At 35.9% G+C, this 13,777-nt stretch overlaps 2 protein-coding genes across 2 annotated transcripts in view; one reads left to right on the top strand and one right to left on the bottom strand.

Annotated features, from left to right (window-relative positions):
- Positions 1-8,652: 8,652 nt before the first annotated feature.
- On the bottom strand, positions 8,653-10,003 carry LOC144432656 (uncharacterized). The gene is made up of 2 exons (XM_078120922.1): positions 9,896-10,003; positions 8,653-9,396 (listed from the first exon to the last, which is right to left on the bottom strand). Exons 1-2 carry the CDS (start codon positions 10,001-10,003, stop codon positions 8,653-8,655), a joined length of 852 nt encoding a protein of 283 aa, XP_077977048.1.
- A 722-nt stretch (positions 10,004-10,725) lies between these two features.
- Positions 10,726-13,777, top strand: part of LOC144432758 (cytoplasmic tRNA 2-thiolation protein 1-like) — a 93,080-nt gene continuing 90,028 nt past the window's right edge. The window contains exon 1 of the mRNA XM_078121033.1: positions 10,726-10,816. Coding sequence (XP_077977159.1) covers positions 10,760-10,816 — 57 coding nt within the window. The 5' untranslated portion in view covers positions 10,726-10,759. The remainder of the gene's footprint in view (positions 10,817-13,777) is intronic.

The following is a 13,777-nucleotide window of genomic DNA, read 5'->3' as shown; positions in this document are numbered from 1 at the left end:
AGATGTTCATTTTTGGTCAAAAACAAATCTCAAAAAGTACTTGTTCAATGAGTCTGAAACTTGGTGAGATGTTTCTAAAAGTGTTATTCTACAGATTTTCATCAAAACATTTTTACAAAATTGGCCCTAGCAACCATGACAACCCCCATAGCAACAACCAAATGGCAGTATATTTTGGTCAAATAACATCTGGTAGGCAAGTGAGTAAACATTCAAAAACTATGTAAATATCCTAGCAACCATGACCATGCCCATAGCAACAGCCAAATGGTGTATTTCACAAAGATAACAAACAGGATTAAGACAATTGAATAAACATTCAAAAAATGTATGTAAATTTGCCTAGCAACAAGACCATGCCCATAGCAACAGCCAAATGATGATGTATATTGCAAAGATAACAACAGGAATAGAAAGACAAATGAATAAATATTTAAAAAATGCATGTAAATATGCCTAGCAACAAGACCGTGCCCATAGCAACAGCCAAATGATCACGTATAACAAAAATGTATGCAAATATATCTAACAACATGACCACGCCCATAGCAACAGCCAAATGATTGCGTATATCGCATGCGCGCAAGGATGGCAACATGGTTGGATAGGCAACTGGATAGTCATTCAGCAAATGAACACATATTGTTAGCATGGACTAGCTATGGATAAACATTTTTAAAAACTGTACAGTTGTGCTACAACACCATTGGCAGTATTTTCAAATGTAAATATGAGACAACATACAGCAGGGTTGTAAATCTTTATCTGTATTTTGGTATGGACAATCAGTGCCATTAGTCAAGTTACGTGTACACTGTATGCTTGTAATGCTACCTGTATTTTGTATGAACAATCAGTGCCATTAGTCAAGTTACGTGTACACCATATGATTGTAATGCTGTCACTCGGTAAATTGTATCATGTACTTACATTATATTCTGGCCTTTGAGTGAGAAATGAGACAAATAAATTTGCACCTGCAAGGAGGTCCATAGACTGTTAAATTAAAATATTAGACGATGTTATGTCTACTACAAGTTGAATGTTGTTGACAATTATGGACAGTGTTTTTGGTAAATTTGATAGAAAATTGAAATTCGAATTACTCAAAATTATTTTAGATCCCTAGTTTATTTCATTCATCATTAAAATTTTCCAGGGTTAAAGCTGTAAGACATTTGAATTATTTATAGCCAACCTCAAAAATCCTTTTGTATTGTTTTTTATTTCCTTGTCATTATTTTTCTGAGATTTTGTGTAATTTTTCATAACAGTAGATTTTTTTGTAAAATGGTGACTATAGTATACAAGTACAATATTTTACCGATTTTCTGTGTAAAATGTGTTTTATAGTGAGACATCATATGAAACCACTAACCACTTTATTACATCACTAAAACAAAACTGCATAGTGAAGAGCTGAACAACTGAACCACTTCTACATGTTACCAAAATAAAAAATAAAAAGAACAGCGGAGCTATTCTGACCAATAGGTCACTTGTTTTGTACTTGAATAATTTACAGCCATGTTTATTGCTGTATCTGTCATGTATCTTTGCTTTTGTAAAGAATTAAAAGAAGTCTGAAGTATTCCAATGTATATTTGTCATATCCTGTGTCATTATATGTGTTTATCAATATTCAATAAGTATACAATATGTCTTTGTTCAGCTGATAAATCCACTGGTGAAACTTTAGACTAGCTTAAGTTGAGTTTTTTATTCTTTATTTGCATAAAGATTAAATAGCAAATATATACTTTAGACTACATACATACATACATACATACATACATACATACATACATACATACATACATACACACATATACATACATACACATACATACATATATACATACATACATACATACATACATACATACATACATACATACATACATACACACATACATACATACATACATACATACATACACACACAAACAAACACACATACATACATACACACATATATACATACACACACAAACACATACGTACGTACGTACGTACGTACGTACGTACGTACGTACGTACGAACGTACATACATACATACACACGTACGTACGTACGTACGTACGTACATACGTACATACATACATACATACATACATACATACATACATACACACATACATACATACACACACAAACAAACACACACATACATACATACACACATACATACATACATACACACATACATACATACATACATACACACATATATACATACACACACATACATACATACATACATACGTACGTACATACATACATACATACATACATACATACATACACACACACAAATACATACATACATACATACATACATACATACATACGTACGTACATACATACATACATACATACATACATACATACATACACACACAAATACATACATACATACATACATACATACATACATACATACATACATACATACATACATACATATATACATTAAATACATACACACACATACATACACACATATACATCCAGGGGTATAGTTAGTGTTCTATACCTGACAATATTGAAACTTTAATGTCACAAATTGACAAGGATGAAACCCACGTTTTGAAGTTATTTGTTCCTTTATAATCCCAGCGCTCTGTCATCAAAGATCACAACAAATATCACAGCAGAAACTACAAAAAGTAATGCTAATGTGTCCTTTGGTGCAAATAAGAATGATAAGGGACTGGTCAGTTTCTTCAGCCGTGGGGGGGGGGGATTCTTAAATTGGGCCGACAAAAAGTCACTGACCCCCCCTATCTGTAAAACCAAAAACAGGCTGACCCCCTATCACTTAATTCTAAAACATGATGACCCCCCCCCCCCCCATATATATATATAATATTCACATGACAGGTATTTTTTGATCGTGACTCAGTGTGGACTGCTTGACTGTCTCGCATCTACTTTATAAGATCCCGGGTTAGCACTATCATAATAATAATTATTGACTACACAGGGTAAATATATTCCAAAAGGAGTTTAATAGCATCTTGACAGTGAAAGATATAGGAAAGCTTAAGCAGGGAATATGTATATCCCTTATGGGGGGTCCTAGAAGCCCTGGTCCTAGAAGCCCTAGAAGCCCTGGAGGTCTTTTACTCAAATTATATTGAATTTGAAGCGTGCATTCTTGAGATATAGCCTAATTACCGAAACCCATTAATTTTGTAAATTCCTCGTTAATATTCATGGGATGTTTACCGAAACCTAATCAGTTCTTGTCACTATCCTACAGAACACATGCAATACATTTCGTTTGAATTGAGCCAGTCGTGTTTTAGAAAATGGTGATAAAGTCGCACTACTTTAGACTACATTTCCTGAGGAGAAACTGTTTTTTTCTTTTTTGTGGCCAATCGAAAATATGCCAATAACTTATTAAAACTAAAAGCTACATTTAATTTAGTAATATTTTCAGGACAGCTGCGCTTTGGTATTGCAAATGTGTGTACCAAGTTATAATGAATTTGAAGCGTGCATTCTTGAGATATAGCCTAATTACCGAAAATTATTAATTACGTAAATTGCTCATTAATATTCACGGGATTTTTATCAAAACCTAATCAAGTCTTGCCATTACCCTACGGAATACTTCCTCAAAATTTCGTTTGAATTGAGCAAGCCGTTATGGAGAAAACGATCACACAGACACACAGACTGCTTGCCTGAGAATTATTTTTTTCCTTCGCCTATGCTGGCAACTTTTTTTTCTTTGCTTCTTTGAGATATCCGGATTTTTTTTTACGTCAATGTTGAACACCTACTTTTGTTGCCACAATTTTCTGTTTGGTTTTCGCACACGGTAATAGAGAGTAAAAAGATGCTGTTCTATCACACACGGATTATATTTAGAAAACTACATATTTCAATACATATTTGATTTTCAATTAAATAAACATCGTTGACAGTTTTTATGCCATGGTATGGTGACACACTGAAAATACAAATCGGAAACTTGATTGATGAGCTCAAACATTCAGATAGACCGGTTAGTTTCTCCAACTTGGGGGGATGGGGGGTGTCAGTGTTTTTTTCCATTGGGCCGACAAAAAGTCACTGACCCCTGTGAATGAAGTTTCAAAGCATCTTGACAGTAAGCTGTAGAGGGAAGAGCTTTTTGACTGGGATATGTCCACCTCTTGTGTGAGTGTGTGTGAATGGGGGGGGGGGGGGTTCTAGAAGCCCTGGAGGATTTTTACTTCTAAAGGCAATGTTTAGGCTATTCACAGACACTTTCAGACAAAAATTTACAAACTTTATATGACAGCTCTAACATGTAAAAAGCAACTACATAAGGTTGAAACATGTTTGAAATAAAGTTTCATAGCATCTTGACAGTAAGAGGTGAAGGAAAGAACTTTGATTTGAGGCTTGGACATGTCTACCTCTTATGGGGGGGGGGGGGTCCTAGGGGGTCTCCCCTAGAAGCTTTTCAAGTATTTTACCAATTTTGGTGAATCTTATTGTTGGTTTAACGAATGAGTGGCCTCTGGGGCCCCCCGCCAGATCTGCAGTTTTTTGTTTCTATTTAGGCAATGTTTAGGTTATTCATAGCCTCTGAGATATATATTGCCAAGCATCGAAAAGCTAAAGTAAATATAACTTTTTAAATAAGTTTTCCATGTTATAAAAGTGGGCCTGTAACATTGGTATAGGGGCATTGATATTGCATGTATAGTAAAGTTACTGATGTGTTAGAGCACTTTAGGAGGTCATACCTAGTGTACAATAGACACTTGAATTTGAGTTGTGGTGTCGATACATGTAGTGTCTAAAATAGGAAGTATTTCATCCCTTCTGACAAATTCATACTGAAGAGACTAGAACAATTTAGATTAAGTTCTTTTATAAACTATCCAATTGTATGAAGATTACCATTACAAAACCTTCAAGTTCACTTTTGCCCCAAAGTGTAAGATAAGTGAAGCACTGATTGTGAAACAGCCAAACACTTACATGGCATGTTCTGTAACTAGTGTGGTAGCTAGGTAATACGTGTATTATATGTATAATTTTATGTATAGTTATGTTTGAACCCTTACATGAAGTAATATTTAAACCATCTATGAAAAAAACAGAGACAAGAACAAATATATATATGTACCACAGGCTAACAAAACTGACTGGTCCCTGACATGTGTTTGAAACGGTTTGTCTTGAAAAACAGCGCCTCCAACGGTACAAGTAGCACATTTATACAAATTGTTTTTATTTCATGTGGCTAGATAAAATCAATCTGGAGTAGGATCACGGCTCCATTTTGTCTTTCTGTAAGTAACGATCACTCCCAGAAGTACAAATCGTAACAAATGACATCATACGAAGGAAATAGAGGTAAATATAGGAATCGAACCGGTCAATTTTTAATAGTATTGGAAAAAGATATAATTTACATATGGCAATGGTAAGCTTAATATTTGTTTTACCTGATATGACAACGATATTACTTTAAAACATTATTTATATTCAAAGGACAATGATACATAATTAACATTTCCCGAAAAGTCACCCTGACTCAGATATTGAGCATTGTACTTTATATATCGACATATTTTTTTGTGTAAGGCCCGACAAGCATGCATTTCGTGATCATGAATGGGAATTCGGTTAGGAGTTCAGAGAAAATGATCTCTTTGGATTATTTCAACACTATAGCAGTATAGTTTGTCACCAAATGATTGAAAGACATGTTGATATTGACGTGTTTTAAGAGAGAAAGCATCGTCAAAACAAATGAATTTTAATAACACCTATATACGCCCCCAGGGCGCAGCAAGGTGACACCCCCTCAACCAGGAAATATACGCATATCTATAAAAATCACACACACGTGTTGACAAATACATTTCATTACATTCCTTGAAATCGCTTCTTAATCATATTTTATTCATTACTAATTGTGTTTGCGTACTGAATGCAATATGAAATACATGCTGATATATTAAACACAATTATTTTGATAATAAGTCACAGAGGGCGCCACCAATATTGAAACAGCGATCCCAGTATGATGACGTAGTGGGATTGCAAACGGAAAGCAAACTTTTTATTGGCTAGAACTAGTTACATAGACCTTCGATGTTTGCTCAGAAAAAAAATAAAAACAGATCAGACTGCGAGTGTTTTATTACAAGTTTATTGTTAGGTTTGTTGTTTATTACCTGGAACTTTTTGTTATTTTGACTGAATGTACAAAGTTATCGTGCACATAGATTCGACAAAGTACATGAGTGGAGTATCTGAACTCTGGGAAGACCAAGAGATTTTCGGAGAAGAGTGTCTATATAAGAAGCAACGGTCAAAAAATGCCGCTATTAGTTGAACTTTTCAAAGTCTATTCCTTGAAAAAAATGATAGTGAATTGTTTGTTCAGCGCGTGTAGCATTGCATTCGGTGAAGTTTTCCTATGAATTCAAAGGTTATAAAATATATTTCTGGTTTCCTCTTTGTGGTTATCTGGATCCCGGCCATGGAAGTTTTTCAATCAGGTAATACTTTTATTACCTTTACATTACGACTTGTGCCATGTATCCATTTTTGCAGTCTCTGGATAAGACGTACATTGTGACAATCTCCATGCAATTAGGCATGTTGCTTAGTGTTGCGGTGTTAATTTGGGCAGACTATCAGTACTGGGAATGCGGTGTTAATTTGGGCAGACTATCAGTACTGGGAATGCGGTGTTAATTTGGGCAGACTGTCAGTACTGGGAATGCGGTGTTAATTTGGGCAGACTGTCAGTACTGGGAATGCGGTGTTAATTTGGGCAGACTGTCAGTACTGGGAATGCGGTATTAATTTGGGCATAATGATAATGTGATTCTGAATGATTGCCTTACCATTGTTAGTAAGTTTTAAGATGAGTACTTGTACTAGTAGTACACTTTACATATATAATCTGAAGAGTCGCCTCTACCTGGTTCTAGACGGGATGTTATGCTTGCAAACCCGGTGTCGGTTATCCTGGGCAACCCAGTTTTTGTTGAGACCATCCACTTTCCACACTTTTCAATACACTAAATAAAAACTGGATGGTCTCAAAAATAATCAACTCAAAGTGTATCCTAAAGTTCTGACCAGCTTCAGCTGACAGAATATCACCAGGTCATGTACAAATGTCATGATATCTGGTATATCTTATATATATGTAATATAGTTATATAACTGGTATATCGTATATATATGTAATATACTTATATATCTGGTATATCTTATATATATGTAATATACTTATATATCTGGTATGGTAGGATGTTGGCTATCATCAGGAGTCACGAAAAATATCGATCAATAGTAAGGAGTAGGGTACGATAGAGAAAAAGGATAAAGAGGTGAAGAAGTAGGCAATATTTGTACATTAATATTGAATTTACTTATCAGGATATCAATATTTAACCAATGATTGAGCTGTCGATTTCCTGATTTAGTGAATAATTTTAAGTTATGCCAACTAAAAAACTCACATATAAGTCGTTTTTTGCCCATTAAATCTCCCAATGAAGTTGGTGACATAAACATTGGATGGAAAAATGGTTAGAAAACGATACCACGGAAGTAAGTGGAGCAGTATTTTCAAAGAAATGAACAAAGAGAAACGTAGATGATTAACGATTTCATTAAAACATTATAATGGTATATTTATTTCCACATATATGTCACGTGTTCTAGTAAACCTCTCTTCTATTGACGCCATATTCCAACTACTTTGCTTGTATACAATGCAAACATGAAATCACATACATATAATATAATACATGCTTCTCTTTTAATGATGAAATATCACCACAATGCATATAAAAATATCTTCGCGGATTTTCCTTCAAACTATATCATCACAATTTACATCTGTCATGTCTACATTGGAGAAATTCTATTCTCAGACAGACATGTGTTCTACATATAATTCAACTTAGCACCTAAGCTGGTAACTTGAATGGGTCTCCGTTCCGATCCATATCTCGGGGGGGGGGGGGGGGTGTCATGAAAAACAGCAAATTTATCCGAAAGTGTTACTTGTGAAAGGTTAGTGTACAATATAGTGTTCCTCTAAACAAGTTAGACACGGAACAGTTTTGTATACTTTTAAGTTTTAACATATGACATAAATGTACAGTTTGTGTGATCAAACATCACATAGGAAAACTTTGCTATGTGATACCGTGATGTGTTATCTGTTCGTCTATGTGATACCGTGGTGTGTTATCTGTTCGTCTATAAAATATCGTGACGTGTTATCTGTTCGTCTATAAAATATCGTGACGTGTTATCTGTTCGTCTATAAAATATCGTGACGTGTTATCTGTTCGTCTATAAAATATCGTGACGTGTTATCTGTTCGTCTATAAAATATCGTGACGTGTTATCTGTTTGTCGAATAGAAGGGATTTATTTTCATAGTGACAACATGTTTCAATATACTCTTAACTTTAGATATAAACCTGAGCTTGAAATTCAAAAACTTGCAATACTTTCGTTAAAACTCTGAAATATACAAATAAATGTCGTTGCCTTCAAAGAAGACGATATAAAGAGCTTTTGGTCTCTTAAAAGTGTAATAATTATACATTTGTTTGAAAAGTGCTCTTCAGTGCGTTATGTCTATAAACCATGTTCATCGCAACTCACTTGCCGTATCTTCCTATATTTGTGTAGGGCACACGTAAACTCTCCGTCGCACACTGTGAACACGTGCATGGCACGGGCCATTGGTTATAAGCATGGGCATCGTGTGCATGAGGGGATGATATATCCTTAAGCGGGTGGCTTGCGGCAGTAACTGCGGCAGCCGTGGCGATGACGTCCCGATGGATTGCAGTAGACATAACGGGAATCCTGGCTCTGTTCAAGTTTGCAATTCCTGGATGATGAATGCCATGGGCCCCACCACCACCTTGATATATGTCACTAACAAGTCTCTTCATTTCCTCAAGACTACTTGATAACATAAGGATGTAGTTTTTAGCTAAAAGCAGTGTTGCAATCTTGGATAATTTTCGTACAGAGGGTCCGTGTGCGTAAGGCATAACTTCTCGAAGACCATCGAGGGCTGAGTTCAAATCGTGCATTCGTTTTCTTTCTCGACTGTTGATCTTCAGTCTCAACTCTTGTTGTTCATTTTCAGACAGCAGCTTGGAGCTTTTATCAAGTTTTCGTTTCAGCTTATCAGCCTTACTTCGACAATCTTCGTAATTTCCTCCAACTTCAAGTTTGCAACGTAATGATCTGTCATCTACTTGGTCGCTGTTGTCGGAACTGCATTCGCTCTCTGTATCATTCATAACCACATCGATTGTTGAAGGCGACATTTCGCTCCCAATTGATGAAGCGACATCGGAAAAGTTCGCTGCCATCGTCATTGACACTCTCTGAAGTACTCAGATACGTATCTTAAGAACGAAAGTTGAGTAATGCTAACAGTTGTGCAGTACGAAGCTTTAAAAAGAGGTGTCTCAATAGAACACAATAGGGACATTGGAAATGACAATAGAACGCTTTCAACTGGAAAGCCCAATCACTGGGTGATTGGTTGAATGTCATGCCGCCGCAGTGTACCCAATCAAATGCGGCTTCTTTAATGCAAGCGGCCAGCTATTGCGGCATTGTCGCAGTCCAGCAGTACACATATGGCGTAGAAATCCACAAAATATGTGCCGAGTGAGATGTCATATGTAGCCGCGCTAGTCCAGATTGATGGCCACGCGTTTATCGCGTGTCCTACAACAGGCCGTTACCAAGACGCTAACAAAGGTGCAAGACGAAGAATGCTTTACAGAATTAAACCTTCCTGTTTGAATTGTTACTCATTTTCTTTGCCGATACTTTGAAATGTATCCTACGATCACTTTGTTTCCTGTGCTCTCTCACATAATCATCCAAGTTCTCTATCTGATATACTGTTCCATGTACATCATATCGATTTAAGAGTACGGCTTTCCACTTCTGTGTATCGCTAACTGTTAAAACTGGCAACATATTACAATTTAGGCAACATACCGTAAGTTGACTGTTTGTCCTTCTTAATTTGATCTGCCGTGTTCGGAATAGTGTAACCTGGGACCACATTCAGGTTCTTTTTCAAGACACTTGGTTTTCTCGCTTACGACTCTGAGAATTGGCCACTACGTACGTATACACACGTGGATGTGTTAGGGGAGAATACATCCATCGGGACATCCATGCTGATACGGTAGATAAAATTAAAGTTTATGTATGTTTCTTGAATCGCAAAATCCGCACACACGCAATGCTTACACATACATACACATGCCTCCAAAGTTTAATGTTTAAGCAAGTTTAAATATAAAAAAAGAAGGAATGTATTTCGAGAAGTGTTTGTAGGCAGCAAATTATGTGTTGTGTACTCCACCGCATCATGCCTTCGTCATAGAAGTTGCGTAATACAGGAGCCATTACAAGAACCAATGGATTTGCGCATGTGCAAAAATTCACTTACGTTCAGCGCATTGTTTAAAACCTAGTTTTTGATTGGTTAGTATCTGCACACTCTGGTTTGTACCATTCAAAACACAAAGTATTACAAAGTATAAGGATTTGAGAAATTTAATTAGCCAAAATTCAAAGAAATCAAATAAAATCTTAATAATTCGCGCAATATATGAAAGAATGAAAAATATGAATTTGTTTCAATGAGTCTAATCCATTTTACGCTGTAGCCAATCAAAGGTCACGTTTCAACGACACAGTGTAGCCATCTTTGAAGAAGACAGCATGCCGGTCAAGTGTGTCTTATGTTCGGGGAAAGCTATTCTGAAACGACCAAAAACGGTAAATCAACCTTGTAATTATATTAATGGTTATATTTTCAGTGAATAGAATATCTGAATCAAGCGGTTTCCTTCTCTGACTACACTCGCGTGTTTTGGTACCCATGCATGCATGGCGAGAACGAGAACTTTAGTTTTTAGTGAATACAACACACCACGTGTGATGTGGCTTCAGAAGTTCAGTTATGACATGATGCAATGTTGCGAAATAACAGCACTGTTATTTGGTATAGTGAACTTGGTTCATCATGCCGTGCGATGATTTGCACACACCAACGTTCGCGTTCCAAATTATCGCTGTATGGGGTTATCGTGTTTGTCGATGCCGTCTGCCATCTGCGTGTTTTTATTTACTTCCGGGTTTCGCATGTCGTGAAAATATAATTTATTTTGGCGTGACTTATGGCGGATAAGTTACGTCACAATCGACATTGACGTTTTCCATTAAAGGCTGACTAAGAAGACAAAAAATTCTTTATCGATTGATTAATTCCTTCAAATGTCTGTTGAATTTATATTGACAAGGTAATCATGTAATTAACAAGTGACTTGTAGAAATCAGAATCTCTCTCATTTCAATTCTTTTGTTTTTAACCTTTTATTGAGTATCTTAACACATACCATGGAATTACCATGAGGGTGCGAAGTCAACAATCGATCAACAATAGAAGAGACATTTGATAAAAAACCATGTGCATTTGCCTACTAGGTAGTGTGTGTGTGTGTGTGTGTGTGTGTGTGTGTGTGTGTGTGTGTGTGTGTGTGTGTGTGTGTGTGTGTGTGTGTGCGTGTGTGTGTGTGCGTGCGTGCGTGCGTGCATGCATGTGTGCTTGTCTATGTATGTATGTATGTATGTATGTATGTATGTATGTATGTGTGTGTGTGTGTGTGTGTGTGTGTGTGTGTGTGTGTGTGTGTGTGTGTGTGTGTGTGTTGGAGGGGGGAGGGTACTAGTGATTGTAAAGCTGGTGTTATTATGATTGATAGAAAACTGTATTTGACATTGACACACTGACATCATTTTAGCTCCTGACACAGTAACTGTTTTTGTCGTTAGCTTCTGCAGTTTTCTGTGTTCATTAGTTTTGGTCCGAGTTGAAGATAAATGTACATACAAAACACAGCACAATGTACCATGAATTGATTAATGGTAAAATATGGCATTGCAAATTCAGTTAGCTTATTTCAACACTAAGGCGCTGTTCAGTGGCGACCAGGCATCAAATTTTTAAATTATTTGGATGAATATTATATTATTGCTTGTATCCATGACAACTAATCTGTTTAATATATAGAATAATGTTGAAGTGAAGGCTAAGTAAATAGGTATTCCTTTTCCTATGTAAGTTAGATGCAGTACTGTATTGGTTTCGCTATGACGTTGCTCTCTGTCCTCCACTAGAACCACTACAGATCTATCCTATGTAAGTTAGATGCAGTACTGTATTGGTTTCGCTATGACGTTGCTCTCGGGCCTCCACTAGAACCACTACAGATCTACCATGTGTAAGCTCCTATCAAAAATGTGTTCAGGATCCTGAACACATATCCAAACTGTTTTTTTTTGTAGACAATACATATCCCTCACCTCTTTGAAAGTGGAACATATTCTATGTCACTGTCTATTAATGTGTTTTTCACGATAGGATTAATTCTTTCTCAATGATATTTACAAGTAGAAATTTCACTATATTCTTGACATTTCAGCTAACTTGTGAAATTTTGCCGACATGTTGAATAATACTGCGCATACTCCATGTATGAAAACGACGTCATAATGGCTGCTGAGAAGGACTCCGAAGTAGCGATTCAGAATATTTATTGCCGTTTTGAACAGAAAATGAACAGATTTTAATACTTAGGTAGTGAATTCCGCAAGTGCAATGATAACTGAAGCTAAGGAATTGACTATTTTTATGAGAAAACCATGGCAATAATTGCCGAGAGATTTTAGATGGCCTTGTTCATTAATAAGAATTATAGCTTTGTTTTTCTTAGTAAATCCTGTAAGAAAATAAACAGTAAAATGAACAATTTTGAGTCACACAAAATAAAATGTATTAAAAAAATAAAAAAAGTATTTTAAATAAAAACAAAAGTACAATTATTGCAGCTATATGTAAGTACGCTTACTTACATATAACTGCAATAATTGTACTTTTGTTTTTATTTACAATACTTTTTTTATCCCATAAATGTATCAAAAATGCAAATTTTACCAGATTTCACCACTCCTGTCACTAAGGTCCTCCTACTTCTGTAGAAGTTCAATTATTTCTAGAATTGTTGTCTTCTCCTTCAAAACTTAAACTTTGAATGTTGTAACAGGAAACCAGCACAAACTGAGTTTATAAACACTTGATTTATTTAAAAGTACTATGAAACTATTCTAGTTTAATGTTAATATTAATGTTAATGCATGTCTTCTATAACATTACAATTATCTTCTGGCATTGTCAGAACAGTTGATTACAGAGTAGGAATTTCCTCAACATTGAATTACATCATTTGATCATTTATCACGGCTCAAAATTAACTTTTCTTTGGTAGTTCCAGTGGGCTACCAATTTCAGAAAGTGGAAGCCCAAGGATGGTGACAGACCAGTAGTCCTATATTCCTGAACTGAAAATAGAGTTCCTCTATTGGAAGTTTGCTTGTTATTAAAATACTTTTGTGTTCGTAAAACTTCCATCCTTTATGAAATGTTCACATGATCAGTGGTAGTCATGACGACTGTGATGAACTCTTGGAATGGTCCAGTTTTACGTGTACATGTACTCCAAGATCTGTCGTTTTCAAAGTCACTGGCTATGATGTGCTTCTTTTAGAAAAACTACGAAAGTCAAATTTTCCATGGCTACGTCAGTATCGAACGGTATATTTCCCTTCAGAACGTTCCCTTTGTTTATAGTTCAGACGTATCGTGTGTCGTCACAGTACATTCTATGACCTTCCAAATCT

This window comes from Glandiceps talaboti, chromosome 3, assembly GCF_964340395.1.
Source record: "Glandiceps talaboti chromosome 3, keGlaTala1.1, whole genome shotgun sequence".
Classification (NCBI taxonomy): Eukaryota; Metazoa; Hemichordata; class Enteropneusta; family Spengelidae; genus Glandiceps; species Glandiceps talaboti.
This window is presented reverse-complemented; position numbering and strand designations above follow the sequence as displayed.

Bases quoted from the DNA above. Each gene is read 5' to 3' on its own strand.
- LOC144432656 (XM_078120922.1), bottom strand. From the start codon at position 10,003: ATGTTGCCAGTTTTAACAGTTAGCGATACACAGAAGTGGAAAGCCGTA. The intron at 9,397-9,895 runs GTGAGAGAGCAC...TGAGTACTTCAG, and splicing joins TAGAGAACTTGGATGATTAT to AGAGTGTCAATGACGATGGC.